The 27,014-nt window shown below is 39.5% G+C and overlaps 3 protein-coding genes across 3 annotated transcripts in view; 2 read left to right on the top strand and 1 right to left on the bottom strand.

Annotated features, from left to right (window-relative positions):
- The window catches only part of LOC146468975 (glutamate receptor 4-like), a 42,527-nt gene extending 29,033 nt beyond the window's left edge, over positions 1-13,494 (top strand). Inside the window, exons 5-16 of the mRNA XM_085124008.1 lie at positions 166-377; positions 620-667; positions 1,336-1,452; positions 1,753-1,884; positions 2,335-2,439; positions 3,344-3,463; positions 3,763-3,957; positions 4,724-5,084; positions 5,782-6,144; positions 7,007-7,177; positions 11,118-11,265; positions 11,657-13,494. Coding sequence (XP_084980134.1) covers positions 166-377; positions 620-667; positions 1,336-1,452; positions 1,753-1,884; positions 2,335-2,439; positions 3,344-3,463; positions 3,763-3,957; positions 4,724-5,084; positions 5,782-6,144; positions 7,007-7,177; positions 11,118-11,265; positions 11,657-11,699 — 2,015 coding nt within the window. The 3' untranslated portion in view covers positions 11,700-13,494. The remainder of the gene's footprint in view (positions 1-165; positions 378-619; positions 668-1,335; positions 1,453-1,752; positions 1,885-2,334; positions 2,440-3,343; positions 3,464-3,762; positions 3,958-4,723; positions 5,085-5,781; positions 6,145-7,006; positions 7,178-11,117; positions 11,266-11,656) is intronic.
- LOC146468976 (uncharacterized) lies at positions 7,805-9,130 on the top strand. Its single transcript, XM_085124082.1, has one exon. It carries the CDS (start codon positions 7,805-7,807, stop codon positions 8,612-8,614), a length of 810 nt encoding a protein of 269 aa, XP_084980208.1. The 3' UTR covers positions 8,615-9,130.
- An 11,519-nt stretch (positions 13,495-25,013) lies between the features above and the next one.
- Positions 25,014-26,016, bottom strand: LOC146468974 (melanocyte-stimulating hormone receptor-like). Its single transcript, XM_085124113.1, has one exon. It carries the CDS (start codon positions 26,014-26,016, stop codon positions 25,075-25,077), a length of 942 nt encoding a protein of 313 aa, XP_084980239.1. The 3' UTR covers positions 25,014-25,074.
- Positions 26,017-27,014: the final 998 nt, after the last annotated feature.

Raw genomic sequence — 27,014 nt, 5'->3', positions numbered from 1 at the left:
AGTAAGTCACCCATTCAAACTGTAAGCACAGACACGCATAGTGTAGATCAGTCTCCGCATAATTCTGTAAAAAAAATAAAGCCTCCATGAGAATTTTTAAGCGACTTCTTAAGATAAATACATTTATGTTCAAGACCAAAGTTTTTCTTTATAAATCTCTTTCAGAGGGACGTCTGTATGAAGCTGAATATTTCTATACCAAATCCCAAAGTGCAAAGTTCACCATAAATTTTGTGAAGCTTACTGAGAAAGAACAAGCAAATGAAGATCAGGCAGCATCAGTCCGTGAAGCAGTGGAGAAAATAACAAACCTTGGCCCAGACGTTATTCTACTTTACACAAGTAAAGAAAAAATGGAACGCCTGCTCAATCAGCAGGTAACATTGATTGTCTTCCCTCCTCCTCCTCCTTCTTCCTCTTCCTTTCATCTCTTCCTTCCCATTCTATTTGATGATACTAGCTTCTACACGAAAGCACCTCAATTGTATTAGTACATACTTTTAGTAGCCTAACGGAAAGGAAATGATTGGATCAAACTTTTACCGCGTCGGCCACCTGTGTCTGTTATGCTGAAGTTTCAATATTTTCTTTAATTCCATTCGTATTTCTTTTGTGTCAGAAACCTTGTAAACACAACAATGACTCTAAATGGATATTACAAGGACAGGTGAGGCAAAAACCTAGTATATTCAAACATTTGGTTCTGTTTTAATGACAAATAGAATACTTAGCACTGGTTATCCAAATGAAGTTCACTTCCGATTTGAGTCTGACCAACCGAACAGTGAAAGATTGTCTACGGTAAACGGTGTCAAGAAAGCATATGACATTTACTAGTCCGATACTTAATTTTCCATAGACCATGATCAAATATTTAGTCATGCTTTAAATATTTTTAAAACAATTATCCTGAGGGATATCGTCTGATACTAAGCCAACCAGGGCGTTGGCCAAGTTGGCCAAAAGCAGGGGATACTCAAAGGAGGATATAACAAAGCACATTTTTTGCAGAAAAGCTTGGACAATCTTTATTTCGCCATTTTTCTCACGAAGACGCGAAATTACGTATATCGCAGGACATTTGTTGTGTACGAACGACGAATATTGAGTGCACTATGACCATATTTAGGCAGTGTTACATTGTGATGAATAATAACATTAAATAGATGGCTGTTCTCATCCATGGAGGCTGAATTTCATCACAATTAAAATACCAAGCAAAAAGTTATTAGCACCTCAACAATAGCAGTTTTATCAAAGTAGCAAAAGTGGTTTGGCGCAAACCAATTATCAACACTGGAGGTTTTACTAATTAACATTTTACTTCTAATCCAGGTCACGGGGAACTTTACTAGTCTCTCAGGCAATGTGGTTTTAGCATTGAGGCTTTTCATTAAATCTTCTGATAAACTGGAAAAGGCAGTGGAAAAAAATTACGATACCAGTGACAAGGTAGGGTGGCATGTGTGTACCTAACATGAGGTAGAGATAATTGAACGTCTGAAAAAACATTGGCATTTTCTCGGTAATAATAAAAAATATGAAACATTTTTCTCTGTCTTTGTTCAAGAAATAGAAGAAATTCCATGTTAACTTTATGTAAAATTGTTAGAATAATATTAACGCTCGACAACAAATGTTGTAAATGGGTGGCTAAGCTGCTCATTATCTATTTAATTATTATTGTTGTTATTGCTATTGTTAATTTCCACCATGAACGTTCTCACCGGACAATGTTCAATACTTTCGTAGCACTTCGTTGCACTAGCTTATGATTCCGTGCCAGTCATCAAACAGGCTCTAACCAAAGAACCATGTTCATCGATTAATGGGTCTGCCATCACTTCAAGAGAAAGAGACGCAATGTTGACCTGCATGATAAAGGTGAGGTAGTTACTAGTTTACACTTGAGATTGTAGATTGTATTGTAGAGCTGTCAAATAGGGCAAGTAACGTGCACACAATGGTACAAGTCAAAGAATGAACGAACGAACGAACGACCGAACGAATGAATGAACAAATGAATGAATGAGTGATCTATGAGCTAACAAAACCTCGTTCAAAATACGTACGTATTCAGCTCAAGAAAGGCCAGCTTAGTTTCAGGAAGAAAATAACACCTTGCAATTCAGTCTCTTAGCTTTTCAGTCTCTTGGTAAATTCAAATCAAAGAAATTGTGAACAGTTCAAACTGTTTTAATTTACAGCTATAACGGGTACCAAGCAGTATTTCCAAATAAGAAGATCACTTTCCGAGTCTTTTCTATTTTAATTATCTCGAGGTTGGTTCTCTGTGCATTTTACAATTTAAGGCTTTCTGATCACTCTCTACAGGTCAACATTGCTGGTTTAACCGGACCTATCAAGTTTGACGAAAATGGAAAACGAAAGGGGATTGAGATGGAAATTTTGAATCTTCGAAACAATTCCTTTAAGAAGGTAAGAAGCAAAGTACCATACTGGCATCTTTTTTTCTTTAAAAGTCTTTTTGTTTATTGGTTGTTTTTGTGGTCGGTGAGTGACTTCACCAATGAGTAGTAGATAGTATTATCTTTTGCTACTTGTGTTCAAGTCGCCGGTTTCGAATACTTGTTAAAACTCCCCATCCAACGATCAACTTGGTTGGTTACGCGTAATCATTAATTTTTTTTACTACCATTTGTTTATGCTGGTTTTTATCATCTTTAAATTTCTTAGACCAGAAGATGTTCCTTTCAGATCTGCGGGCCTCCTGTTGTTGTCGTTTTTGTTTGTTTGGGTTTTTTTAAACCAGCACACTTTGCAAATCTAAATTGCTCTAAGTTGTTGAGACAACGGGACAATATCTTCATATTAGTTACTATATGATGATCATGCAAAGATGACTGAAAAGATGAACTTATTTTATTGGTAGAATTTCCATGCAAAAACTTTCCGTCAAATCAATAGTCTGCTTAAGCTTATCTTGAATCTTTTATGGACTTCTCTCCCCCTGCAACATACGACGTTAGCTGCAGAGGGTTCATTTTTCTCAGAGGGAGCGAAGCATTCCATACGATTTGTGTTCATTACAAGTCGAAATCAACGAACTCAGAACAAACCAACTGATCTCATATCCCCAGATAGGAAGCAACGTAGCACGAGTGAAATCCATTCCCACCCACTTATCCCCAAAATCCCTCTATGAGCACCTTGATCTCTCACGCCCCCTCCTCAGTTGTCCATCCACATCAGCACTGAATAAGAGAAGCTCAATTTTTGACACCTTCTGCTTGTCCCCCTTCTATATTAATATAAATATATTAATAAAACACATTATATAACTATATTAATAAAACACATTTCATTTTACTTTTTTTATTAGATAGGATCGTGGAACGCAACTAAACATGCGTTCTTTCATGAAAACATTCGGCCCAACATGAATAACCAAAGCAATGGAGGAAATGTGGAAGGAAGGAACCTTAGAGTTGTTGTTGCTATGGTAACTGAAAGATAAATGAGTTGATAAGTCAGTTTCCGATAAAATGGAGAGCCTCTGTTGGCCCATTTTTTCAGAGAGAATGTTCCCATGTGTGGAGATTTTCTGGTTTACCTGTTTGTTTGTTTTCTTTTTCTTTTGGAATTAGCCGGAAAAAAGATTGCATTGTAGATTGATCTAGCGCATAGAAAAGGATGCACGAAACTTTCGAGCATTTAATACGTAAATGAATCTATTCGTATGTTGTTGTTATCACTGCGCCGTCCATTATAAGCTTTTCTTTTCACCTTATGCCCAAAAAGGAAGATCCGTTCGTGATAATGAAGAAGCAACATGATGGGACAGTTACATATGAAGGATATTGCATCGATCTGTTGAAGGAACTTGCTAAGAAACTTCATTTTACGTATGACATCTACCCCTCCCCTGACGGGCTGTACGGCGCTGAAACGGAAAATGGAACGTGGAATGGGATGATTGCAGAGCTAATAAATAAGGTTTGTGAATTGTTATATCAAACACGAGGAAGAGTGTTTCATCCGATTTCCAAACACCGTAAAGTGTGTATTTCTTGACCATCTTCGAGATGTTTGAAAATAGGATGAAACACACTTCTCGTGTTTTCCAAACATCTTGAAAGTGATTTTCTTTGTTTTCTCTCCATGACTTATTGACGATTTGACAACTGATCTTAGGATTAAAGAATTTCAACTGGAGCTAGATACAAAACGTGTTCATTTCAGCCTAGAAATAATACAAGCGAATAGGCCAGGCTACGCTACCAGCAGAGAGTGCCCACTGATCACATGCCCAGCTACTAAGCTTTTTTTGATGATCGGTGACCGTCAAATTTTTATTTTAATTAGCACTTGTTGATGATGCCAGTACACTGGGTTGGCTTTGTTTCCTTAATGCTAAATTTTAATTAACTGGCTACAAAGTTGTGCCAGTTATTTTTAAGTGGATGACACGAAAAACTGTAGTTATTAAGTGTTTTGTCTAAAAAAAGCGAATACAAACTTTAGCGAAATTTAGGTCATTTGTCGTCGATCTCAACAGGATTTTCTGCTTGTGATGTGAAAAAGTTTCATCAAAATTTAAAATAATTTCTAATTTTGTTTTGAGGCGGGTCAAAGCCTGTTAACATTTTGTTGAAATTTTGCCAACATAACTGAGTGCCATTCAATAAAATTACTTTTGTACAGTACTATAGTAGAGACACATATTCTTAATTGGATAACAAGTCATTCCTTGTTTCTATAGCACGCAGATATTGCTGTAGCATTGACCATAACGGAAAGACGAGAGAAAGTAGTGGACTTCAGTTTACCGATTATGTATTACACTTACGAAATGCTCCTCAAGAAAGCGCCGTCCGACAGCGGAAGAATTGATTATTTGCAGTTTTTGAATCCTTTTCATAACAACGTCTGGTTTGCTACACTTGCCAGTATGGTGGTCATCTCTGTTGCAGTGTTTGTCATAAACTACTCCAGTCCTTATGGGTACAAAGACGCGAATGGACGTGGAACGTCGGAGGAGTTCAGCTTTTTTAACAGCGTGTGGTTTACACTGGCTTGTATGTTGCAGCAAGGAGCTGACAACCAGCCCAGGAGTCTATCAGGTAAAGTAGAGGCATGTAAAGGTATTCAATCTTATGATCGGATGGTTCATCGATTTTGAGATTTTCCAAAAGTACCAAAGCCCCAGCCTGGCCAGCGATTTCGCTTTTGTTGTTGTTGTTGTTGTTGTTGTTGGTGTTATTATCATTATTGCGACTATTGCAGTTGTTGTTGTTTATGATAATTTTTTTTTCTCGGAGAAGGGTGTGGGAGAGTGAAGGGTCAGAACTATTTTAATTCAGATTGATGCTGGAAGAATAGGCTGAAGGACATTTTGTTTTTTACGCGTACAGGCTGCCTCTCGCAATAAAAATGATTGTGTCCTACTACCGGTCGTGTCAACTAAGGTGGTTAATGGTTGTTGGCACTTTCTTGGATGTAAATGAAAATCGAACCTCTTCACCCACAGAGAACCAGTGAGCTTCTAAAAGCTTGTCTCGAAGGTGTCAGTGCGCTCCTGGTCGATCTGAAATTTTGCAACGTTGGTCTTCTGTGGAGAGGGGAAAACCGTAGAACCTACAACAGACTCAACCCAAATTTGGAGGTAACTCCGGGAATCAAACCCGGACACATTAGTGAGAGGCTAGTACTCTCACCACTGTTGCACCTCTGCCCCCCACGGGGAAAATAACTGGGTTTCTGCTTCTCATGTAACTTGGATGGCATACAGAAATTAAAATATTGTTTCATTTACTTTAGCTCGTATTCTGACCGGATGTTATTGGTTCTGCATACTTATCTGGGTGTCAACATACACAGCGAACCTGGCAGCCTTCTTCACGGTGAAAAACGCCGCCTCTCCAATCAATAACCTTGAAGACATCCTTAAATCATCCTACAAAGTAGTATTAATAGAATCAGGGAGCGCCTACGAGTTCTTCAAGACGAGCCAATATGAAACACACCAGAGGATTTGGAACAGAGTTAAAGCTGAACAAACTTGGGTCAAAACCACCAAAGAAGCAATTCAGGGGTTACGAGAAACAGAAGAGTCTGTGTTTATTTATGATGGTCCGACTCTCAGATATGTTGCTAACCGTCGGCCCTGCGACCTTATGACGGGTAAAACGTTTTTGTTTTGATTACTTTTTGGCCGTCATTTGGAAATCGTGACATCATTCCCACGTCCAATGACGTAATCACTTCCTCTCATTGATCTCAAATGTCTTTGGTCGTACTTGAAAGTTCACACTTACAAAGCAAATTGGTTCGACCTCAGTCACTTGGCTTAGTGTGTAGATGATGATCCACGTCGAAATTAGTAACGTAAATGAACATATACACACGCTATAAGTTGGATTATGTCAAAGGTAATCTGCTGCATGATTGTTAGACACAATTAGTCTAACAATAATAAGTTATTATTTTTGAGCATGAACAAAATGCTTCAAGACGCTGGCTAGGAGGAAGATTTCAAGTTAACTCTTGAATAGAAAACAACAGATAATTAGCTTAATTTAAAAACACAACTGCAGTAGTTAATGTATCAGACTTGCCTAACTCGTTCACGCTGCACGGCAATTCCAACCTTGGCATGTATATAGTTCTATAACGAGACGGCCAGAGAAGAATTTAGTGAGAGACATTGCAACACGTTGCTCATATCATTGGGAGATGGACAGTTTTTGGAAATGGATATGGACACTTTTTCCGGCCGATTGGCACAAATGAAGAACAATCGGTAGACAAACAGATTAAACGCTGGCCATCAAAATGACGAGTTATCCTCTGAGAATATTTGTGACTGTGGGAAGGTGGTTATATCCTGTAGTGTACATAGGGCCTAACCAGACTGGCTCGATTCGTGAGATTCACAAAGGAAATAGTCGCGAGGCTAGATCTCGAAAACCGGGCCAGCTTGGTTGACCGGGCGGATATAAAGAGGCCCTTAACCTAATTGATTAAAGAATCAAATTGTTTTCAGTTCCAGGATTGAGTTCGGCCAAAGGGCTTGGAGTCGCTTTCCAAGGAAATGATCCCATCGTGAAGGAGTTTTCATTGGCAATCTTGAACCTGCATGAGAACGGTTTTCTTGAGGGAAAGAAACGAGCTTGGTGGGAGAGCACCAATATGTGTCCTAAAGAACAGGAAACAAGTGAGTAAATCCCTTTTTATAATATATATTATAAATATATAAATAAAAATATATATTGTAATATTATATATCATTTATATAATAATAATAATGATAATAATAATAATAATAATAATAATAATAATAATTTTTGATCAGTAATGATTTCTTGAAACATAAGCAAGCGAAAATTAAAGTTAATAGCCGACGTTTCGGCGTCAACGTGACACCATTCTCAAAGCAAAGTGGATAAATTAATGCGAAGATTTGATTTCTATACTCTACAGTCTCTACAAATTAGCATATCAACAATGGATCGCAAGTTCTGCAAGTGAATACCTTTGCGCGAATCGAGTCTGTTTGCACGTTTAGGGATGGTTTAAGTTTTCTTATGAAAAATATATGATAGCGCCTGCTATCTGAAGCCTCCATCAATGACACCAGCAAATTTAGGCCAGTTGATACACAGAGACCCAAAACAAGAGGAAGGCCAGCGAAATACTATCATCCACTTTAACAACGGGAAAAGCAAATTAATGCTGTCATATCCAAAGTACTACCCAAGCCCATTGCCGACTCCATCCGCCCCAAGGGTTCTAGCTTCCACACCTATACGGCCTCCCGAAGACACATAGGGAACAACTTGCTATGCGCCCAATTCTCTCCGCTACGCATACTTATAACAACGCGTTGGCCAAGTGGCTTGATGAGAAATTAAAACCACTCTCATGCAATCAGTACACAGTCACAGATACCTTTCAGTTTATCAACGAAGTACAAAGCCTCGAGATCAACAGAAGTGATATTCTAGTATCCTATGATGTCACCTCTTTGTTTACCAATGTACCGCTGGATGAGACTATCCAGATTTTAGCTGACAAGGCTGTCAATGATGATTGGTTTAACAAGACCCATGAACTGAACCTGTCCAGAGACCAGCTAATTGAACTACTCAACGCAGCCACTAAGAACCAACTCTTTCAGTTCAATGGAAATCTCTATGAGCAGACAGATGGCGTCGCAATGGGATCGCCTCTTGGTCCTCTTCTCGCCAACGTGTTTATGAGCTCCATTGAAGATAAACTCGATCAAGATGGCAAATTGCCCTCCTATTATCGACGATATGTGGATAACACCTTCACCATCATGCCTGATATAGCATCAGCCGGAATTTTTCTTGACGCCCTAAACCACTGCCACCCATCAGCAAAGTTTTCTATGGAGGTGGAAAGGAATGCCTCACTTCCTTTCATCGGTGTTGAACTGTTTAACTTAGCTCCTAGAATCAAGACCAAGGTCTACGTAAAACCAACCAATACGGGCCTCTTACTCCACTATCAGAGCCACGTGGATAATCGGTACAAGCGCAGTCTAATCACCACCATGTTAGATCGAGCTTACCGCATATCTTCCGACTGGTCGTACTTCTCGCAAGAATGCGATCGATGGTATTCTTAAAGCTTAAGTACCCGAGGCACTTATTCAATTCAGCTGTCAAGCAATTCATAGATTTCAAAGTATCAGACTAACAGCACATTCCATCAACCGAAATATCTATACCCACCATCCGAGTTGTCATACCATTTAAAGATCAGGCCTCTGCTAATGTAGTGAAGAAACGCATCACAGACTTCAGCTCAAAAATCAAGATCACAATTCAGCCTGTGTTCATCAGAAGAAAACTCAACGAAGACCTTAAAGTTCGAGAAGTCAAGCCTGCCACTGTTAACCAACGATGTCTCGTTTATGAATTTCAATGTAACCTGTGCGATGCAGGATATGTTGGTTACACTCGCGGCCACCTCCACGAACGCGTTCATGGACACAAACAAAAATCGTCGTCTATTTGTAAACACTACTTGAGCGAACATAACTCGAACGTACCTCCTTGTCTTTCAGAACAATTTCACGTGCTGGCTAAATGTTCGAACAAATTTGATTGCCTAATTAAGGAGATGCTTCTCATAAGAAAACTTATACTATCCCTAAACGTGCAAAGAGCATCGATTCGCGCAAAGGTATTCACGTTAAGAACTTGCGATCCATTGTTAATATGCTAATTTGTAGAGACTGTAGAGTATAGAAATCAAATCTTCGCATTAATTTATCCACTTTGCCTTGAGAATGGTGTCACGATGACGCCGAAACGTCGGCTATTAACTTTAATTTTCTAATGATGATAATAATAATAATAATAATAATAATAATAATAATAATAATAATAATAATAGTATCTCAGTCACATGAGCTACCAGAAGATTCCCTCGTAAAATCAGCACAACAGGCAGTAACAAGGGAAAGATCAAAGGAACTCGTAGACAGAACAGAGTGTATTAAGGAGATGGCACCATGTAAGACTAAGCGAGCACTGAATCTGGCGGCGGAAAAAGGATCATCGGCGTGGCTTACAGTCCTCCCTCTTAAAGATCTGGGTTTTAACCTCAATAAAAGGCAGTTCCGCGACGCTGTTAAACTACGCTATGACTGGCCAATAGATGACATCCCTTCCACATGTGCATGTGGGGAAGTTTTTACAGTTGACCACTCTATGATCTGTAAACTAGGAGGTTTCGTCATTCAGCGTCACAATGAGCTCAGAGATCTGGAGGCTGAACTCCTGAGTACAGTTTGCAGTGACGTTGAGACTGAGCCAGTTCTCCTAGACATCTCTGGAGAACAGTTAAGTAGAGGATCCAACAAAGCACAAGATGCAAGATTGGATATCCATGCACGCGGGTTCTGGGAGCAACGACGATCGGCATTCTTTGATGTAAGGGTTTGCCACCCCAATGCTGAATCGTATAAGGACCTGGAGCCGCAACAGATCTATCGTATGCATGAGAATGAGAAAAAGCGCCTGTACTCAAGGAGAGTTCTCGACATTGAGCATGGAACATTTACACCTTTGGTCTTCACTACAACCGGCGGAATGGGCAATGAATGCTTGAGATACCATAGTCGATTAGCGGAGCTGATTGCTATCAAGAAAGGGGAGCAATATGCTAAAACCATGTCATGGATCAGGAGCCGAATATCATTTGCACTGTTAAGATCTGCACTCGTCTGTCTTAGAGGCTCTAGGACACTACGAAGAATGCAACGTGACATCAAGAACGCGGACATTGACATTGAAACTGCAGAAGGGGCCATTTGAGAGATGCGTATTTTGTTTATTTATTTATTATTTTTTCTTTTTATCAAGTAGACCGATTTTAAAATGCCGAATTTGATTTTTTTTAAAAAACTTCATGACATTTGTTCTTTTTTTCTTTTTCTTTACAAAAACATTGTTGCTTAAAAATATTATCTTTTTTTTAATCGAAAAGAAATGTGAATAGGTTTTTTAATAGCTCTTTTTTTTTTATATACTTTTAACTTGTAAATAGCAATTTGTGTGGAATATTTTAATAAATTATTATTATTATTTAATAATAATAATAATAATAATGATAATAATAATAATAATAATAATAATAATAATAATAATAATAATAAATAATAATAATAATAATAATAATAATAATAATAATAATAATATTCTTTTTGTACAGCCGCGAATTTTTATGGAGGCTATATTTTGGTTTTGAGAACATTGGCCAACAGAAACATTTGCTCACGTTTCTGTGGAGATCTCGGGGAACAGATAAACATGGTACATTATTTCAGGTTAATGGTACATTTTGCGTGAAAAGTTGTTATATTTCGCGTTAATATTTACATGGTTTTGGGTCCTTTGTTACAATCTGGCTGTCTTTTGAAAACGCTCGTGATTTTATGATTCACAGAGAAACACTTGCCCAGCTAGCTATATATTGGCATTAGATTCATGGCTGAAAACTTGCAATAACGAATGAAGGGTATACAATCCCTCTTTCTTTACAAAACTTCTTTTCATTATTCGGCATGTTTGAGCTGTGGAGAATGGTTTTGCTGACAAGAGCATTTGCTTCTTTCCTCTTAGCATTGTCACAAAAGAGAATCGATCTGAAGAGCATGCTGGGTGTTTATGTGGTCATGGGTACTGGTTTGCTTGTAGCGTTTTTGACGCTGATTGGAGAAATCTTCTGGAATCGACGAGAGAAGTTGAAAACACTCAACAAAACTAAAAGGTTTGGTTTAAGGCCGGAATCTTCATGGTGTTATCTTTTGCTTGTTTTCTTATTTGTTTGCTTTTTTGTTGGACAAGTCATTGAGTATTTTTCCTACCCAGGTTGTCTAACCTGTTCCCATTTGTTTAAAGAGCGGATAACTTTAACTAGTGGATAAGGCGCTGTATAGCGCATAAAATGTACAGTAACTTTTGTACCTTAGCAGTTGGGTGACTAATTTTCCACTGGACAAAATTACTCCCTCTGTGAACAACTTTGTTGCATTTGTTGTGAGAGAAATTAAGAAAAAAAGAATGATTGTTGTGTCAACCAGTACTGATGGTAAAACCCATGATTTTAGTGTACAGAGCATTGAAGCAGTTCTGCTACTTTTTTTCTTTCATGTCTGTAGCCCAAACATCCGTTCTATGCAAGTCCACCCACAAGCTGAGTAACTTATTGGTCACAACCACAGTTGTCTGGAAAAAGCCACAAGCATGAATGATTACATTCTACAATAACAACGATGACTTCTCAATTAAATCTACTGACATGCTAACCACAGAGGATGCGTATTTGTCAACTAGCTACTCAAATAACAAAACATCCGGAGATGGTTTAAATTGGGATCAGTAGCAGTTTTGAATTATGGTCTTAAGCTTAACGATATAGGTTCCTGTAAATTCGTTTAGTGCTACCTTTTGACTTGGGCTGCTTCAAACTAAAGTTAAAATAAGCGATGGAACAGAGATTTTCTTTAACTTTTAATGCAGCGTAAGCGTTAAAGGGGCCGTGTCATGGTGATTATGCCGTTCTTTGGCTAAATTTGATTGAATCAGTTTTAAAAGCCCCATTTACACGGCAGAAAATTTTTGGCACGGCTCGGATTAAAAAATTACGCGTACCGAAAAACTTGGTTTGGCACGGATAGATTTAGTCGTGTAAACGACTTTGCCCCATCCGTGCCGGACCAAAATTTTACCCGTGCTCGGACCATGTCGAGAGGTAGTCCGAGCACGGACAAAATTGGTACGCGATCCTGAAATTTAGCCCAGCTCGGATAAAGTGTGCAGTGTAAACGATTAGCCGTGCAGAACTAACTTTTTCTGATGAGCCCTCGTGCCTTTGGTCAACACCAATTTGGGAGAGCATGTGCAAATCGGCCCGCGATTCACTCAAGATGGCGCATAGCGGGAAGACGCTGCAAAAGGCGCCAAGAAAATCTCGCGGGATAGCATGGAAGGACCAAGATGTTAAGGAATTTGTCATACCACTCTTTTTCTGTGAACGCTGTCTCCACTATCTCGAACCACTGACCACTGCGTGTCAGTGTCCAACACCGTCGCTCAACAGAAGTACAAGCGAGAAGTGATGCAATAAATGACAACCTGTACCTCCGCCTTTTTCTATTCTTCTGTAAAGTAGACGAGAGAAAGGTCGATTTCCAAATTTCCTGCTGGAACGACACGCGCGGTCTTCTTTAGAGAAGAAATTCTAAGAACTTTTCGTCCGCCATTTTTTTACAGAGCAAGCAGCATGTGCACTAGGCAAGAATCAAGTTCGCTGGCCGAGATGTTGAGCCTTTTACCCGTACCAAATCATAATTGCACATCATTTGGCACGGTAGAAAAAAGGATGTGTAAATGAGTAATCAGTACTATTTTTTTGGTACGCGTACCACTTTCATCCGAACCGTGCCTAAAATTTTCTGGGCTATAAATTATTAACAACTGGATTATCGGATAATGCAATTCCATTTTTTTTTGATTGGCTTAGCGGACAAGGAATATCAGCCATTATACCATGCCAAGAAGTAGCGGTCATTTAGTAATTTTCTGTGGTTGTTCTTCTTAAAATGAAATTAACAAGATCTAGCAAAATTTAAATTACTCCACTCGCGCCTGTTGGACATCAGATGATTATAGCCAACGAGGCACTTTTTGACGAGTTAGCTGTCTATTAACTGACATCTAACACGACCCTGTGGAATAATTTTTTAATATCCACCACTTGACTTAGAAAAGTGTAAATTGTTTTTTCGAAAACACACTACGTGACATGACGTTAGCTAGGTGACGAAATTTGTGCAAATATGATGAGCCTGACCAATTAAAACTTTTAACGCATTTCATGATTTCTCGTTCTGCTTTTCGCTGTGGTAGAAGCGGCTTCTAGGTGACCGGATAGTTCAATCAAATGTAAAATATGTATGCGACTAGTGTAGTAGAAATAAACCTATGACATGTGTCATCAATGTTTTGTCTTCTTTCAATTCGTAAAGAATAATAGAGTAACATCATGCGTTCCACTTCGTTCATGCATTCACTTTAACTTTAGTCGAAACACTTTTGCAGGCGCGCGCAGTCGAATGTGACTTCACCCGTTGAGCTGATCATTAAGGACGGTCCCTACTAATACTGAAGTATTTTTGTGCGGTTTATTACTGTGCGGGAAAAGTAGATCTTAGCAAGGGCTATCGAAATCCAAAAAGAAAATATGGGTTAACCACGCATTCTTTTAGAGATGAATAAGCAACAACTATTCTAAAAAGCAGTAAAATACAAAGCAATGTATGGCGTTTTTTTTTTTTTTTTCAAAATTGAAGCTTTATTATCTCTTAAAAAAAATGCATAGTACCCCCTATTTTCTTTTTGGATACCGAAAGCACTTGCTAAGTTCTGCTTTCTCTGCATAGTTTTAAACCGCGCACAAATATCCCTGTGTTAGTGGGCACCACCGAGCATCTCGAGATGCGCAGAACGTATACGCAGTAACAAAAGTAGGCACCGTCCTTAAGACGTGCTAAGGATAACTCATGCATTCGAGTGCAGCACTCAGTTCCAAACGTTTGGAAATGAGGCAAAATTAGAAGAATTTGTGTGGAGTCATCGGGCCATTACAGAGCTAATATCTCGACCCCAAATCGCAATAAGATGCTGACTTTTGGCAGTAGGCATTTTCCATCATGCCCTTTCCAATCATATGAAAAAATCCCATAATTTTATAAATTTAGTTTTTATGACGTCATCACTTTAGGACTCTATAAAAATAATGGTTGCATGTAAACCAAAAGCAAGAGCCGCGCATGCTAGCTGATACTTAAGGTGAAAAATATATATATAGCACAGTAAACTAAGGCAAATTGCACCTGCTGGATGGCTAATAAACGAAAGCTTTAAGAACAAAGACTAGGCATTCTAAGATACTTTTGAAATGCATTAGACTTCCATCGTCCTAAGAGGCGGATTTGAGCATCGGATAACCCCTTATCTGCAGCATGGGAAGCAGCACCAATTCGAAAGCTGCGCCCCTTGTAAACTGAAGGGGACAAACCACAAAACTGTATAGCAGACGACAACTGATTTGAAAAATAAGATCTAGAAAGTGGAGCCCCATCCACCGTAATGAACAGAGGGCCTGGTCTGGATCCCCGCATTGCCAAATACTTAGCCAAAAATTCACACAGGGCAAACTTGTGGCTGGCGAGATACTGTGATGGAAAAGGGGCGTTCCTTGTAGCTATGTTTAAAGTTTCCAAAATTAATTTTAAATGCGATTAGTTCCTTCGAAGCATTGAGCAGTTTACTAATCTGCGAAAATTGGAGGGGAGAATTCTCATTGCCCCCACCAGTGGAAGTCATTTCAACAATGCGTAAAAAGGCAAAGAATGCCAGGGAACACATCGCCTGAAACTGAGAAATTTGATAAGAGGAACCGACCAAAGAAGGTGCTACGGAAAGCAGTTTATCTAAAATTGGCAGTGTAATAGGAAGACGACTATCCAGGCGAAACCCAACTTTGTTAAAACCTTTAAGCATTTGCGAGACATAAAACACTTTAGAGGGATCTGAAAAGCCCTGAAGCTTATGGCAGTAACCCAAAGCCGTGACATACGTCATCACAGTGGATGGAGCGCACTGAGAAAGAAACAGATAAGCTATAAACAAGGCGAGAACGGATGATGAAATAGGCATGCCCTAAAAGGGAGTTGAAATGTAGAGATGAAAAACTGCAGGAAAAGCCTCCAAGCACGCTGGTAGGTCGGTATGGATGAAGGCTGAACTCTAGAGCGAAGTAAAACGGAAGCTATGGATGCCACATGAGAGGCTGCAGATGAGGAGGTATCACTGCGGGAACTTCGTGCATGTAAGCTGGTGCCATCTGTTTGAAAGTCTGCAACTGTAACCGAGACAAAGAATCAGCAAATTTGTTCTGTACGCCTGGAAAATGCTTTGCTTTAAAGCAAATATTGTAATGAAGACAAACCAGAACCAGCTTACGCACAAAAAGCATTAAGTCCTTGTCACGACAAGTTTGTTTGTTGATAACATATACTAAAGCCTCGTTATCAGTAAAAAACAACACACGCTGATCCTTAAATGAATGCCCCCAGAGATGCAGGCTAAAGACGATGGAGTAAAATTCGAGAAATGCAATGTTGCAGTGACGCCAGCTCTCTGGCCATTCACCATCACACCATTTTATGCTTGCCAAAAACTGCGCCGAAACCTATGGCACCGGATGCGTCTGTATACAATTGTAGCTGATGCAACTTAGACCATACATCAGGAACGGCCATTAAAACCAGACAGAAATTGCTGCCAAACCTTAAGATCTTCAGTTCTTTAACTTCCCGAGTCACCCTTATAAGAAAATGAGGGCTAGGAATGCCTAGCGTCAGATCAATGAAACGACGCAGGAATCGCCTACCGGGAACAACTACTGAACATGCAAAGTTAACCCTGTCAAAGACTGAATCTCCCGTAAAGTAACTTTGCGATGTCTAAGAAAACCCGAAATTAAGTCCTGACACTTAGCTAGCTTATCAGGAGGTAGCCGTGCCTCCATTTTGACAGAGTCCGACTCAATACCCGCAAATAAAATGGTTGAGAATGGGCCAAGAGTTTTTTCCGGTGCCATAGGAATGCCCAAATAATGACATAAGATTAAAACAAATCTAACTGTTGTTTGCACAAATTGTGAGTGGGAGAAACTATAAGAAAATCATCCAGCAAGTGCAAAACGTGATCGATATGCAATTTCTTTTGGGTAATCCATTCGATAGCAGAAGAAAAAATTTCAAAAGTTTTGCAAGAGCTAGAGCAACCCATCAACATACAGCGGTCATAATAATATAATCCTCTCCAAAAAATTCCCAAAAGGTTGTAATCTTGAGGTCGAATGGGAATGATACGAAAAGCATTCTTGATATCTGTTTTGGCCATAAAACAGCCCTAGCCCCAGTTGCTCAAAGCATGGTTAGCGCTAACCCGGCCGGTTAAATACCATAACAACCTATAGGTTTTAATACCTCTTAAGGGACCGGTCATTTATTAGAGGGGCGGGTGGGTGGGCTGATGCATTTTAATTTTCTTATACATAATTTCTCGTGGGCCTGCTCTTGCCACTGCATAACATAATGTGGCCCCCCTTTGAGTTTCTACATGAAATAAGATGACCCACCATCAACTACAGAAACAGTTAAAATACAAATTAAATAAAACTCACTGAACTATTTAAAGCAAATATCGAGTAGCCCTCCTCTCAGATGTAGTAGTTGTCACTGTGATTTGAATATCATCCCCTTCCTCATCATCATCCTCTGAACTCGAGCCAATCTTGGCAAGGACATAGTCTGTTTGAGCGCTTTCATCATCAGAATATATGTATTCCTTTTCCTTTTTTACTACTGCAGAGTGGAATTCCCTCTTCTTGTGTAAAAGCCTGTATCTGTTGTTGAATAATGTGCCTGTGCACCTCCATTAGCTTTGCATGCTTGTTTGATGTAGTGCGAAGCCCGTGATGCTTCAAGCATTTATCGATAACTGCTATTGTCTGCTTTCTAAGGCAGCCATCTTTAAACATCGCATTCCAATTTGTTCTTGGTATGTCTTGCCTGCCTCAGCTGACATTTTACCCAGTCTTTCCTTCTTTCTTTTGTCTTTCTTAAGATCGAGTAATGTCAAATGCTCCAAATAGTCTTTCATGCATCCCTCAACCACAACAAATTCTCTTGAGAATTTCGAGATACTGGTGGGATCATCCAAGGAGCACTTCCCTGATGCGTATGCTGCTTTTAGCTGTACCCTTAGCATGTAATCATCGACAAGCCTGTCGTTTGCTGGGGTTTTATACAAAATGGAAGGTAATGATGTCCATCTCTTTCGTTGTCAGGAAATGGCCTCGCAACATGTTCAATCTTCTCACAGAATTGTTCTCTTGTGCTTCAGAAGGCGCAGAGTGTGCCACTTTCACCATTTTCTTTACAGGCTCCTTTTACATATTCAAGGAACATCTCTCCAATGATACAGTGGCTGTCCATAAATTAATATATCCTCTTAAAGTAGTGGTTTGCAGGAACAGAATGTTTTACAATATATATAAGATGCGATTTCTTGAAAAAGAGCTGACAATTTGATGCCGTAGTTGTATGGCACTTTAAGGATATGTTTCATGGACACATTCTGAAGTTTAAATCAAATAAGCGTTCAAAAAAAGAAAATAAGAGAAAGGCGCAGAATAGAAAAGCTAGACGAGAAGAAAATAATTTTGCTTTAATCTCCAAAGTACTGTCTTATGGTGACATTCGAGTAAAGAAAGTCAATGTGGCTGATCTAAATGTATCCTTAAAAGGGACACAAGTTTACTGGCTAAAGCAAATGATGGAAAGAGGGCTTATGAGTGATCAAGCTTGTAAGAGTACTTGCCCGCTCTCAGCTCTTCAAACAGTGAATCAGAGGACAGTGATACTGAGTAATACTGAGTAATAGTCATGAAGTTTATTTTTCCAATGTTAAAGGACTACTATACACCATGTTATGTTGGTTTGTTATGCTATCATTTTGATAATAAATAATATTTGACTTGCTGTTGTTTCCTTCACTGTTGTTTCTTTTTTGTGGAATGGAAATTGGAATGCACAAAAATACATGGCCCCTCAGAAATGGTTGCACAATTTTATGCAGCCCCCCATTTTAAGTTGCACAAAAAGGTATGACCCCCACCCCATTTGCACCAGCCCACCCCCTTCTAATAAATGACCGGTCCCTAACCAATGGTTAGCGCTAACGATGCGTCGAGCAACTCAGCTCTGATCCAACAGTTTTGATGGTACGAATTGCATCGTCCACTGTAGCGTAAGATACACTGGTAAATTCAGACGAAATGCCATCATTTAAAGATGAACCTTGAGGAAAACAAAGGTGGTGAATCAAACGGAATTCACCCTCTGTCTTTTTAGGGACCAAACCAAGTGAAGATATACGAAAATGAGAAAAGGGTGGGGAGGAAAAAGGACCAGCAAGTCGTTGGGCTGCAAGTTCCTTATCAATTTTGGCATCAACTGTCTCAGGGTTTTGAATTGCAGAAAGTAGGTTTTTAGCGCATGAAGAGTCTTGGGGCCCTTCATAATGCAAAAACAAAAAAACCATTATTGAAGCCATAGGACAAAAGCTGGACTACTGGAGGCATATACCCAGAAAGAAAAAATTGCAAACGATCACTGTTTACGGGCGTTGGAAGCCCCTGTGGAGGTAGGTTTGGCTGCTGGAGGGTTTATTATTTCGTTGATTGGGAAAGATTGAAGAACCTTTTTTTCCGTAGGCACGAAAATTACAATTTACAGCCCGATGGGGGGGGGGGGGGCATCACATTTAGAACATGAGTGTTTAAAAGAGCATCCTGAGCAATGGCTCCCTTTGTGATACTTGAAACAATAGCCTCAAGGGACATCAAGGGACTTAACAGCGCCGGTGGTGGAATTAAATTTCTTAACAGTACCCTGAGATCTCAACCACAATTCCCAATGTATCGTGAGGGTTGGAGTGTAATTTGAAATTTGTCTTCAAAAGCCCGATTAACAAGGAGGGCTAAATATAAAATAAAAATAAACAAGAGCAACAAGAGCTCTAATATAAAACAGCAAAGAGCAACAAGGGCTCTTATTTCAAATAGACATGAACAACAACGGCTCAACATAAACTAAAAATAAACAAGAGCAACAAGGGCTTCAACATAAACCAACTTTGAGTAACAAGGGCTCTAAAACAAAACATAAACAATCAAGAGCAACAAGGGCTCCATAAAACACGAATGACAACACGACGAATGACAACACGAGCGCAGGGAATAAATATAAGGCCGTCGATAAAGCCCGGAACACGGAACATTCCGGAACATTCCGGAACACGAAGAAAGAATTATAATAACAATAAATTTATATACAAAAAAAGGAGGAAATAAAATAAAAATAAAGGAAAAAATGAAAAAAAAAAGTGTGTCTATATTTATATAAAATGAAATTACACTGTATCGGAAAGAAATTGATATAAGAAGAAGTACGGAGTAGGGGGACGGTAGGATAAATGGGGTGTTGTAACTGAACACACTGAATGAAGGCGCAATTTGGGTTATGAGGAACTTAGGGAGCCACCCACTTAAACTTTCCATGCATGACGCACATAAAAACAACGTCTTCTATAAATTTGTGATTTACAAGGATAAGCCTTGTTCAAATTTAAGGGCGCTTTTGACCGCGGAAGCCTTTTTAGTGTAAAGCAGTGCATAGATTTTGACCACTTTTTGCTGAATAGGGTGTGGCTGGTCTGGAATTGGTTCTTGTTTTCACGAGTAAGATGGAGTTGGAAGGCCTAACGAGGTCCTACTCACATGTTTGACATTTTCATATCGGTTTTTGAACCTTGTTTGTTTCTAGTGGGTTAACATGATCATTTGGAGAATTTGGATGGTATGAAATAGAAAAGAAGGTCGTGTCTGAAATAAGTTAGGAAAAATCACATATTTTGGTCTGAAATTCGGCAAGAGTTTCAAGAAGCGCGCTACCCCCGGTGGCAAGACGTAGGTGTAGCCCTAATTATTTGTCAGTAAAAGACGTACGTCGACGCCTTACTGTCTCTGTGTCTTAACCATAAGCGAACTGTTATTTAAACACTACTTTGGCTGGTTTGGAGCTACAAAACCCTCTTCCATTTTACCAAATAATTGGTTTTGAAACAGGGATTTCGCGCAAAATGAAAGGAGAAAATACGATAGAGAAACGCCTGAGGGTGTTCCATGCTCATTCGCGTATTTCATCCGAGCTGGAACTGATCCATTTCTGGCGCAGCGGACGATAAACACTTGCTGCAAATGGCGGGAAAGCTAAATAGGTCTCATTCCACTGGTAATACCATTGGGAATAACATACTAAAAGTCACCGAAAATCGGTGCATTGGAACAAGGTTAATTTTGCGGGAATATGAATCGCTATTAAAATTCGAAAATCCACCATATTTAATTTATGCGGCGACATTACCGATGGAATACTGAGGCAGAAGTAGACTCTCTAATTCGACAAAATTGGCAAAATGTTAACAAAAATCGATTGGGCAAAAAGTAAAATCAATTTAAGAGTAGTATAGGTGCATTTTATGAGGTCTGACTAAATAATGACGGAATAAACTATGTATTTTGGTGTCCAGGTTTCGTATTTCGAAAAGTTCAAAAACTCACTGATAACTTTCGTTTCTGACTAATTTTTTAAGCGCAACAGTAACAAAGTTTGAAAATATTCATGTTATTGTTTATAACTAAATTTACGATGAATGTAAAAATGTAAAATAATTGACAGAAATGGAAGCGTGTTTAAAGAACACTTTAACTGTATACGAACTAGCACACCTGCTTGTAGGCTCCTAACTTTTATACACTGTAAATATCAGACTAATTACCAGACTAATGGACCAAATTAGTAGTAAGAGCTTAAAACGTACCTGAAGCGGTAGATAAACTCTTAATAATATGTCACTCATCGTCAGAATCTTAATCTCCCTCAGGAAGTTCTACATTGCAACACAGCAGACCTTTGCATTGCCCACACATGCAAGGGAACAGTACAAACCAAACTTCACACGACTTCAGCGTTGGAACTGTAGTCTGTCTTGCAGTTGCAATGGATAGCTTCCAGAAGATACTCTGGTGCAGGTTGCAGGTCAGTTTCAACAGGTGATATTTTGTCATCTTTCAACCTCCACCCCCATTCTGTAGCACACCATTGTGCACTCCACGCCATTGCTGGACTTAATGGTACACACGTAGACTATGGTATTTGGCTGCGGCTAATGTTGGCGGCAGTGTCTGCGCTTGCACACGTGACGTTTTGGATGAAACTTTGCGGTGAAAATGCTGCAACCAAACGGTATCGATCTTGTCACCAGGTTTGCCGCTGTACAAGCAGACCAGTGCGTTTTCCCTAACAATGCGGATATCTTCTGGTGTGGCGTGCGGGTCCTAAAACACATTGGCTTTCTCTCGGAAGAAAGCATTCGATCTGAGTTTCTTTAAAGCCTCAGGCTTACCAACACCTAACACTCGAGAGGTGGTATCACATCCCAGCAATGCATGCGCGAATAGAAGATTGTCACAGATCTGATAACCTAGCACTCTTTGTACCTGATAAATGTTCCGGCCGCTCGTTGCAAGTTTGACTTTGGTTCCGGTCTAAATTACAGTTCACAATTTGTGCTCTTTGAATTGCAACAAAGAAGTATGAGGAGATCAGTATCATCGCCAACTAAAACTGTGTTGTTCGATGCAGCTGACTCAATTGCTGTTTGTACCACTAGAACATCTACATAAGCTTCTGCATTTATGACTATGATGTTGTTCTGTTGTAAGTGACTTGAGAGTAGCGTTATGAACCTCTGCTTGTTGGTCTTGTCGGAAAAGGACACATACTTTTATCGTAGAACATATAGTTTCCCCAGTGACACGCACTTCAGCAGCCATACTAGATTTGGTTCGTCTACTGTGAGTGTTGTCTTTTGTGGACGGTCCGTTTTGATAGCCATCGAATACTGTGACAGGAGATCTATATTTGTCCGACACATAATGAACATAGTGACTACAGATCTAGATTGCATCAAATTTCTCACCACTAGGCCACAGAATTCTGTGGAGAAGGGCACCTCCATCCAAAACGTACTGGGCAGGTGTTGCTGGGCTAGGCATAGCTGGAACTTGTTTCCACATGGTATCGGCGATTGCAGCTTTGTTTGGAGAAGGTAAAACATTCGTCGTTTCAAAAAGTGCAGGTGGATAGCTACAAAGTTAATGAGTGAAACCTTCGTCCAGCAACTCTCCCTTAAGTGTCCCTGCTGAAACGAGACGCTGGAACAGAAGCATAGAATCGATAACCACAGTTTCTGTGCCTGTGCGCACTGCATCTTTCACTTCAAGGGTCACAGCCTGATCTTTCTTCTTGAAAACAAATTCTTGCACTTTCTGGCCTACCAAGCCATCCACGATATTCTTTCCGACTTGACTGCCCTTGTCAGCGTTAACTGAACAACTCGCTATGACACCAGTATCAATGCTGTGTAGTCTGCTGTCATTTGCATCAAATGGTGTTTTGGATTGTAAGTATTCCAGAACCTTGCGGGTGTCTCTGGTGTCCCTCTCTTGAAGAGCTAGGGATATGTCGTTGTGTTAATCACTTGTACAATAGCTGACTGATGTGTATTCCTGAAGGGCTTCGTTCACCTGGAAGAGATAACAGCCACACATGTCTCTGCTGTTCATCCATACCTCTTCCCCTACTCAAACCGCCTGCACTTCTTATATTATTAGGGCTTGTTCGATTACTAGATCGGTAGACAGTTCAGCCAATATCGTTCAGAACGGCGCACAACATGGAGACCCTCCATAAAATGCCGTTGCACTTCTGTTTGGTATTGATCAAAGAGTTAGCTGGTCTTTTTGCGTTCTAGCAAATAATTCGAAAAATGTGACGTCATGTTACGTCGAAAGCCACGCTAAGGAACGTCCCTACGTTGGCAGTGTTGTACATAATCCAATTGCTAATTTTTGTTCTCATAGCCTCAACTGTAGGAGCTATAGATCTTTGCACTTTGTTAAACATTGGCTGCGATATTAAATATGCATAAAATTGTGGAATAAATTATAGTGGTTTAAACTTTGTCTAAAATGACATTGTTCCAATGCTTCGATTAACGGTGACTTTTAGTATGTTATTCCCCAATAAATTGGGAATAAAATTGGACATGTTTCGCTTTTGTTGCAATTTGTGGTGGGTTTGGCCTTCAAATTTCACAGATTGACTGGACTATTATATGAATTTCTTTCGGATACAAAGTAATTTCATTTTATATATAAATATGCACACACTTTTTCCTTTATTTTTATTTTATTTCATTTATTTTTGTTTATTAATTTTTTTTTTCGCGTTCCGGGATGTTCAGGAATGTTCCATGTTCCTGGTTTTATCGACGGCCTAGATATAATCAGAGCCATAAGGTGCTCACGAATAAATGAACTACAGGCACGAGGGCTCAAATTCCTACTACAAACATATTATGTAATCTGAGCACCGCAGGTATAAAGAAAATCAAAGCAAGCGAAGGGCCTTCAAGATGGCTGCCCGATAGCTGAGATAAAGGGAGTACTGGCCGAGAGAGTTCAAGTGAACACTATCGCACAAATAAGGACTGACGGTTGGATGACTAAAACCCCTGTGACGCCAGGAAAAAACATTGGGGCGAAGCTCTAGAAGGGAAAGTAGGAAAGCACTTCAAGTAAGGATGGGAGGAGCTATATGGACAACTATATGATTGCTTGACATGAGGTACTTTCCTCTAGAACATGAAGTACTTTCCTCTAGGAGACCGTTTAGATACTGATTAAGGATCGGTACGGTGCCGCCGCGTTAAAGAACGGCGTGCGAACACGAGGTATCACCTTGCAAACACCGATGACACGTACCGAATAAGATGCCAAGAGCAATTGGATCAAATCATCAATCTTGGAACCAACGACCTCAGGACGATTATCAACGAGATCATTACTGCCTATTTCAAGAATAATAATATTAGGTCGAAAAGCCGAAACAACGCCAAGGTCATAAAGGCGAAGTTTCTCCACAGTACGACCGCCAACGCCATGCAAGTGAATCACGGCGTCACCCACGAGATGAAAATGCTCGGAAGCACGAGCATCAAAATTGGATGAGGGGTCTGAACTTAGCCTTCGAACAAATGAATGGCCCAAAATAAGAATCGTTGGAGGTGAGCTAGCCATGAAAGAGACCAAGACAAAAAAAGAACCTAAGAAAAACCGTGAAATCGACTACGCACACGTGCAAGCAGACTACAAGAAATCGACCCAACCGAGATTAAAAAAAAAACCACACAAATCGAACGAAAACGAAAAGCTTTTAACTTGCAAAAACAAATCGGCCAGGAGAAACTACCAAAGGGGGTAAAAAATGATGAAACTCACCTCGTCTTTTCACCCGAATATGGCCGACTTTAAGAATTAAACCTTTCCCGTATTTGCGAATTGTGGGCTAATTTCTCCAAGCGATAAAACGGCAATTACTGACGAAGAAACAAATGTTTTCGCTTTCTGGTGTGGCTGAGGAGTTTTCGATCCTTGTCAACTTACTTACTTACGGCTTTAACCCGGTCACTGCGCGTGTAAAGATGACTTCTCTCGCGCAAACTTGATGACTGTTTACAATTTAGGCTGGCACTTAGGTTTATTGAACACTTCAGCATTTGAATAAAACAGTGGATCACTGAGAAAATAATGGAAAATCGAAGCGGTTTGCATTTCTAAGATGAATCGACTTCTTTTGCACTCGTATATGCACAACAAAGATTTATACTAACAAGACAACTGCATAATAAAATATGTTTTGCAGAATAACATTTTATGGCCAATGACTCTGTGCAAGTTAACCTGGATATAAACAGCCCTTCAGATACCGCTTTTAACTGAACTTAACCTATACCGGCACAAAACATTTCGTAACTCTTAACTTGATGAACAATATAGTTTTCTGATTGTGTCTTTCGCTGCTTGTCTGACTTCCGTGATCTTCCAGCAGTAAAGAATTGGGTTTAATGACGAGTTGAAATAAACTAATGTTAAAGTATATTGCAACGCAAGAAATGTAGCTGAAGACAGTTCACCTCGCGCTGGTCCCTGAATTACCAACGGCGCCACTAAAATAACTGGTAAATAACAAACAACTAATATTAACTGCAACCACAGTGCAGTGAACACTGTCTTTCTGTATCTCGCAATGTTCTGTGGAATTGTTTGGTTTGGTTGTTCTTGAACATTGTCTTGAACTTGAGTTTGATGATGACGCAGCCTGAGAAAAATCCTTGTGTAACAGTAAAGCGAGGTAACTAGACACAGTGGTGCAATTGTGTAGCTATACCATGTTGATACAAATTCATTCCAAAGGTACACTATGGAACCCACAAAGGAGAAAACCCAGAAAGCAATCACAGCTACATATGTTCGTCTTAAAGTTACAACTTGTCTGTATCTGAGCCCTAACAACAGGGCGAGAAGTCTGTCCACACTTATGGCAGACAATGTCAACAAAGACACTGAACAGAAAAAACACCGCGTTATAGCTACTGCAGCAAATGTAAAGCGACAAATATTCCATCGTTCGTTCACCATAGACAACCACATGGTAACACGAAAAGGTTCCATAGTGATACCAACACAGAGATCCGTTATCGCCAGGCTGCGAAACAACAGTCTGGAGGGCGGATGAAGCGACCTGTCCTTGTGAAGGGCGACGAGGATCAGAGTATTTCCCAGAAATGCAGTAATGGAAAGAAAAATGTTTAACACTGAAACGATTATCAGCTGGTTGTGTACACCTCCAGTTAATTCTGCCGAGCAGTACAGCTCTTGGTTTAATTTATGGTTTCCATCTCCAGTAAAGGTTTCCATCGCCACGTTTCTGCAGAGTAAACTAGATTCTGAGCAATTCAGTTTTATTGTTCCTTTATATAATTATTCAGCATTGGCGACAAAATGTCTTTGCTAAACCAAACTCATTTCAAATTAACTCAGAACGTTTATTAAAACATTGACGCCGCAAAAATTGTCTTCGGCGCTATAACAAACTCATTTCAAATTAACTCAGCACGTTTATTATGCCTTTTTGATTGTCAGATCACTATCATGCAGCTGTTTACTTAAAGAAAGTCGAATTTAAAAATTTCCTACCACATTCTCCTCAATACTGAGCTTGGAAGCTGAAATGCCGTAAAACTTTTAAATATGAGCCGTTGGCTTAAATTCCTTCATTGGTCTTTTTAGTGACTTATATTAGGACATCGCTTGTTTTAACTATTAGCTTGTTTTAGCTGTTTTTAAGCTAATATTCATGAGGGATAATTATCGAAGGAATATATTCCCAACAAATTTAGGAGATTCTCTTTTGGTAGGCTTATTTTCTCAGTGACTTATGTTTGTAATTTTATGGTAATACCAAGATATAAATGTTGTATACTTATTGGGAGGGGGAGGGAAAAGATTTGAATTGCAGAAAAGTATTCACCTGTATACAAGCAAATTAATCTTCAAAGATGGTTTTGATAGATCTTTATTTTTTCAAGCCTGCAGAAACGTGTTAGTTGGAGGGAAACAGAAAAAATGAACCTCTCTTGTTCGTTCCTGGTTTGCGATATAAGATAAAATTCAGAGTATAACCACCCAACCACTCCTCGCTGAAAATATCAGACTGTAAATTCCTTCTGATAATAAACCCGTGGACTGCAAGGTTGGATATTTTAAGCTGTTAACTTAGTGTTTCCATATATCACTACCACGCAGCTGTTCAGTTAAAGGAAGTCGATGTTAAAAACTTCCTGCCACGTTCTCATTAATAACTTTGAAGCTGGCATGCCGCAAACTTCTAAGAAAGAGCCTTACGCTTAAATTTG

Source organism: Pavona decussata, unplaced genomic scaffold (genome assembly GCF_977016875.1).
Source record: "Pavona decussata unplaced genomic scaffold, jaPavDecu1.1 SCAFFOLD_128, whole genome shotgun sequence".
NCBI classification, from domain to species: domain Eukaryota; kingdom Metazoa; phylum Cnidaria; class Anthozoa; order Scleractinia; family Agariciidae; genus Pavona; species Pavona decussata.
Note: the sequence above shows the minus strand (reverse complement) of the source record. Positions and strands in the feature narration are given on the sequence as shown.